Source organism: Trichechus manatus, unplaced genomic scaffold (genome assembly GCF_000243295.1).
Source record: "Trichechus manatus latirostris isolate Lorelei unplaced genomic scaffold, TriManLat1.0 scaffold00122, whole genome shotgun sequence".
Lineage (NCBI taxonomy): Eukaryota > Metazoa > Chordata > Mammalia > Sirenia > Trichechidae > Trichechus > Trichechus manatus.
The window spans coordinates 5,983,367-5,988,940 of NW_004444058.1; the positions used below are offsets into that span (position 1 = coordinate 5,983,367).

The window sequence follows — 5,574 nt, forward strand, 5'->3', positions numbered from 1 at the left end:
AAAAGTTTGCAAGTGTCTAAGATTTCATTTTACTTGCATCCACAATCAATGGCCATGGAAGCAGCAGTAATGAAATCAAATGACACATTGCACTGGGCAAATCTCCTGCAGAAGACCTCTTTGAAGTGTTAAAAAGCAAAGATGTCACTTTAAGGATTAAGGGGCACCTGACCCCAAGCCATGGTGTTTTTAATCTCCTTATATGTATCCGAAAGCTGGACAAAGAATAAGGAAGACCAAAGTAGACCTGATGCCTTTGAATTATGGTGTTTGTAAAGAATATTGAATATACCATGGACAGCCAAAGAATAAACAAATCTGTCTTGGAATAAGTACAGCCAGAATGCTTCCTAGAAGCAAGGATGACGAGACTGTCTCACATACTTTGGACATGTTATCAGGAAGCACCAGTCCTTAGAGACAGACATCATGCTTGGTAAAGTAAAGGATCAATGAAAAAGAGGAAGACCCTCAACGAGATGGACTGACACCATGGCTGCAACAATGGATTCAAGCATAGGAACGATTATGACGATGGTGCTAGACCAGGCAGTGTTTCATTCTGTTGTAGATAGGGTTGCTGTGAGTCATAAGTGTCGACAATAAACTTACAAACAACAACAAAGGAACCAGGGCTTCCAGGAGAAAAGTTTGATTCCAGGGCTCAGGCAGGAAAGGACAAGATAAGCCTCGAATACTGGCAGAAAGTAATGTCAAAATTGTAACTGGGCATGTGAAAAAATACAGGAACCTACCGAACGGAGCTCCTAATAACCAAATCTGGGACAATTTGAGCAAGGGAATAAAAAGTAATATGGGATTAGCCTATACTGTTTTATACAATTTAATAATAAAAAAGGGGAGAGAAGGGAAAGCTATTCCTTGCAGAATTCCAATTAAGAAACACAGAAGAAATGATGGAAACAGAAAATACCATTTGGTAACCAGCACAGTAATAGTAATAATAGATAATAATTATCAATGGGTACTAAAATTAGTGGCCAGAGTATGATGAAAAACAGAATATTTGCACAGTCTCAAAGTATCACCCTATGAGAAACTTACTATAAGGCAAAATAGTTGACTTTGCAAAAGGAAAGAATGGAAGAAAATGCGATAAATATGGAAACAAAACAATACACTCTTAAACCAAATACAAGATCAGTGTATTTTACTGTGAGCAAAATAACATCAATAAAACATTAGAAAATATAAAACCATATTTGCTCAAGGGCTATTCTCTGCAGCTTTATTTGTAATAGGCAAAGACTTTAACAAACGTAAAATTTAGTGTGGGCTGAGATAGTAACAAACACTGATAAGGAAAGTCCTGCAGTGACAATGACACTGTCATTTCTCCCAAAGACACAAAGTAGCTCTAATGACCCCTTTCTTCGAGTTACTTTTGACAGAGTAGTCTCTCCACTGTGCATTCTTATATATGAAGTGAGGCGTGAGGAACAACTAAAGGCTTTCCCCCATTCTTTACATTCATAACGCCTCTCCACTGTGAGTTCTTCTATGTCTAGTGAGGTGTGAGGAAGAACTAAAGGGTTTCTCACATTCCTTACATTCATAAGGCCTCCCTCCACTGTGAGTTCTTACATGTCAAGTTTGAGGGCTGAGGAATAACTAAAGGCTTTCCCACATTCCTTACATTCATAAGGCCTCTCTCCACTGTGAGTTCTCATATGTATAGTGAGGTTTGAGGAATGACCAAAGGCTTTCCCACATTCCTTACATTCATAAGGCCTCTCTCCACTGTGAGTTCTCATATGTGTATTGAGGACTGAGGAACAAATAAAAGCTTTCCCACATTCCTTACATTCATAAGGCCTCTCTCCACTGTGAGATCTTATATGCTGAGTAAGAAGTGAGGAATGACTAACGGCTTTCACACATTCCTTACACTCATAAGGCCTCTCTCCACTGTGAGTTCTCATATGCATAGTGAGAACTGAGGAACGACTAAAGGATTTCCTACATTCCTGACATTCATAAGGTCTCTCTCCACTGTGAGATCTTATATGCTGATTGAGGTGTGAGGGATGACTAAAGGCTTTCTCACATTCCTTACATTCATAATGCCTCTCTCCACTGTGAGCTCTTATATGTTGAGTGAGGTATGAGGAACAACTAAAGGCTTTCCCACATTCCTTACATTCAGAAGGCATATCTCTGTTATAAAATTTTTTATGTAAAATTAGGGATGAAGGAAGACTACAGGTTTTACAACATCTTCTGCATTTGTGTTTATGACCTCTCACATGTATCCAAAAGGATAAGGAACTACAGAAACGTTTCCCACATTCATTACATTCATAGAATCTGTCATCAGTGAGTGTTGTCACAGAATTCTTAAGTGCTGAGATACAAATAAAATCCTTCCCACATACCTTACATTTTTGAAGTTTCTTTCCAGTAAGACTTTTCATAGGAGAGTTTAGGTAAGAGGGACAACTGCAGGGGTCTCCACATTCCCTGCACTGGCAGGTACTGCATCCAGTGTGAGATCTGGTAGGATGGTTCTGTGATGAGTGGTCCATGAAGGCTTTTCCACACTCACAACATTCAAAAGGACTTAATTCTAGGGGATTTCTTTTTATCACAGTAAGATCTGGAATCTGGCTGAAGGTCTTCCCATATTGATTGCCTTCATTAGTTTCACAGAGGTGCTCTATTGTATACCTTCTGTTAAAAAAAGGCAACATGCAGTTGGAAATAAATTTGTTCCCATTTCATCATTACTAAACACAGTGAAAGTGCATTGTTTTTGCCCTGACTTATCTCATGTTTCATAGGTTACTGTCACTGTTTTTCTGAAATATGTGGCTTTCTGATAATTGTGTCCAAGTAAAATATCTTTCAAATATCTGATATCTAACTCACATTTATGAAACCGTTACATTGCAAATATTGTCCAAACACCAATTTTACAGCTAGGCTTATATATATTGTTGTTAAGGCTGTGGAGTCAGTTCCAACACATAGCAGCCCCATGTACAACAAAATGAAACATTGCCTGGTCCTACGCCATCCTCAAAATCGTTGCTGTGTTTGACACCATTGTTGCAGCCACTTTGTCAATCCATCTCATTAAGGATCTTCCTTTTTTTCACTGACCCTCTACTTTACCAAGCATTGTATATAAAATCATATATATGTGTATCTATAAGCATATAATATCATGACACCTTAGGAGTTTCTCCTGAGGCACCGTTTTCTCTTGTATGAATGACACTCACCTCAAGTGTCTCCTCTGGTTTTTATGCTGATCTTTATTGCCATGCGGTTTGAAGATTTCTCCTAACATGGAGGACCAGGTGTTATTCTTAATGAATCGCACTATTATATGTTCACTGGATAACTTTTCTCCATCAATAAGGTTTTGAGAAACTGATCCAATAATTCAAGATGAGGTTCACAGTATGAAACAAAAAGGAAAGGAATTATTAGGGAAAAAAGCACTACTGTGAACAAAGAAAGGAACAAAGAAAGATTTAGCCACATTTCACTGTTTCAGTACTTTGGCTATGGTTAAAAAGCAATTTACTAGGACATACTTCCATGAAGTTTGGGAGTGACAGTGACACAAATAGCTATAATTAGGAGAGCTAAGTAGAAAGACATTGGACACAATACACATGTAATACTCAAAGAAGAAAAGGGTCTCCATGACCATGGTGTAAGAGAACTGCTAAAGTCAGAAAAGTTAAGCTCAGGTATCTGTGAAGTTGTGTTCTCACCTCAAAAGAGGCTTTTTCTAGCTGAAAAAGAATAACAAGTACCCAAGGGCAATTTCTAAGTTGTGCCCCACCCAATTTCAAGATGAATAGATGCTGACAGTGGCAATGCATCAGCAGAAACACCTCCCCTCTTGTCCAGCTGCCTCAGTCAGTCACCTTTCATATTTGTGGCTACCTGGAATGTCATTCTGCATCTCATCTGGCAACCCCTTGGACTTATGCTCAGGTGCGAGTGCCCCTCCCTGCCTCCCATTGCTATGCCCCTGCTCCATGCAGAGCTGGTCCTTCAAAAAATTCTTGCTTTCCTGGTACTCCCCAACACAGTGGGCCTGAATGAGTCCTATTTCCATTGTGCTTACTTCTCTGGGAAAACAAATGGGTAGAGTTGACATGGTGCTCATGGAGAAATGCATATCATGAGGGAAGACAGGGCAGCACAGTGAACATTTCCCTGACACGGACTTTATTCTTCAGGGTCTCTGAAGATGGATAGGTGTTGATTTTATGTGCAGCAAAATAAACACGTCAAACTTGTAATGAACACAGTAAAACTCTCTACAAGGTCCCAAAACACAAATCTCTCAGTACCCCAAAGTGATCCCTGAAGCCAATGCTTACATTTACAATATTTAAAGGATCTTAGAGCTTTAAATCACAAGAGAAATTAAAACTCACTTTAATACATAGAGTTTTATGTTCATGGGGTAGCCAGCATATGTCAGCTGCAAAGACCAAGGGACCATGCCTGTTTTATTTAACAATTTAGTTCCATTCCCTCTTTTAAGTGTTAAAAAGCAAAGATGTCACTTTAAGGACTAAGGTATGCCTGACCTAAGCCATTTGTGTGTTCAACTGATTCATATGCATGTAAAAACTGGACAATGAATAACGAAGACTGGAAAAAGAGTTGATGCCTTTGGATTACGGTGTTGGTGAAGAATATTAAAGATACCATAGACTGTCAGAAGAATAAATCTGACTTGGAAGAAGTACAGCCAGATGCTCCTCAGAAGCAAGGATGGGGAAACTTTGTCTCACATACTTTGTACATGTTATCAGGAGGGACCAGTCCCTGGAGAAAGAGATCATGCTTGGTAAAGCAAAGCGTTAGCAAAAAAGAGGAAGACCCTCAAAGAGATACATTGAGATAGTGCCTGCAACAATGGGCTGAAGCATAATGACTGTGAGGAAGGTGCAGGACCTGGCAGTGTTTCGTTCAGTTGTACATACGTTCACGATGAGTCAGAACCAACTAGACGGCACCTAACAACAACATTCCCATTCCTAAGCCCAAATACTGGAGCAAAGTCAATGAGTAAACTATTTTTTTCACTAAAGGAATGAATTAAAAAAAAAGAAAAGGTTGCCATTCCTACCTACAGAAGCCAGGTTTCTGAAGGTTTCCATCATCACCTCTCTGTAGAGTTTCCTCTGAGCAAGATCCAGCGAAGCCAACTCTTCCTGGCTAAAGACCACGGCCACATCCTCAATGATCACTGGGCCCTAAAACATCCCACACATTCTGGATCAGCAAGATACCATGTACTCCAATGTGCACTAGAACAAAGGGTGAGACTGACAGTCCTGAGGAACTGAGAATTCTTAGGGATTTTTTTCAATTGTACTTTAGATAAAGGTTTACAGAACTAGCTTCTCATTAAACAATTAGTACACATACTGTTTTATGACATTGGTTACCAACACTGCAACATGTCAACACTCTCCGCTTCTTGACCTTGGGTTCCTTATTATCAGCTTTCCTGGCTCCTCCTGCCTTCTAGTCCTTGCCTCTGGGCTCATGTGCCTAACACTTGGCTGAAGGGGGAAC

The 5,574-nt window shown here is 39.7% G+C and overlaps 1 protein-coding gene across 1 annotated transcript; it reads right to left on the reverse strand.

Annotated features, from left to right (window-relative positions):
• Positions 1–1,510: 1,510 nt before the first annotated feature.
• On the reverse strand, positions 1,511–5,233 carry LOC101354109 (zinc finger protein 77-like). Its single transcript, XM_023738762.1, has 3 exons — positions 5,123–5,233; positions 3,246–3,396; positions 1,511–2,691 (listed from the first exon to the last, which is right to left on the reverse strand). The coding sequence occupies exons 1-3, from the start codon at positions 5,154–5,156 to the stop codon at positions 1,602–1,604; spliced, it is 1,275 nt and encodes a 424-aa protein (XP_023594530.1). The 5' UTR covers positions 5,157–5,233; the 3' UTR covers positions 1,511–1,601.
• Between the last annotated feature and the right edge of the window lie 341 nt (positions 5,234–5,574).

Excerpts from the sequence above, each read along its gene's own strand:
- LOC101354109 (XM_023738762.1), bottom strand. The coding sequence starts at position 5,156 with ATGATGGAAACCTTCAGAAACCTGGCTTCTGTAG. Across the intron at positions 3,397-5,122 it reads CAGAAACCTGGCTTCTGTAG|TTTCTCAAAACCTTATTGAT; the intron begins GTAGGAATGGCA and ends TTATTGGATCAG. Across the intron at positions 2,692-3,245 it reads AACCAGAGGAGACACTTGAG|AAGGTATACAATAGAGCACC; the intron begins GTGAGTGTCATT and ends TTTTTTTAACAG.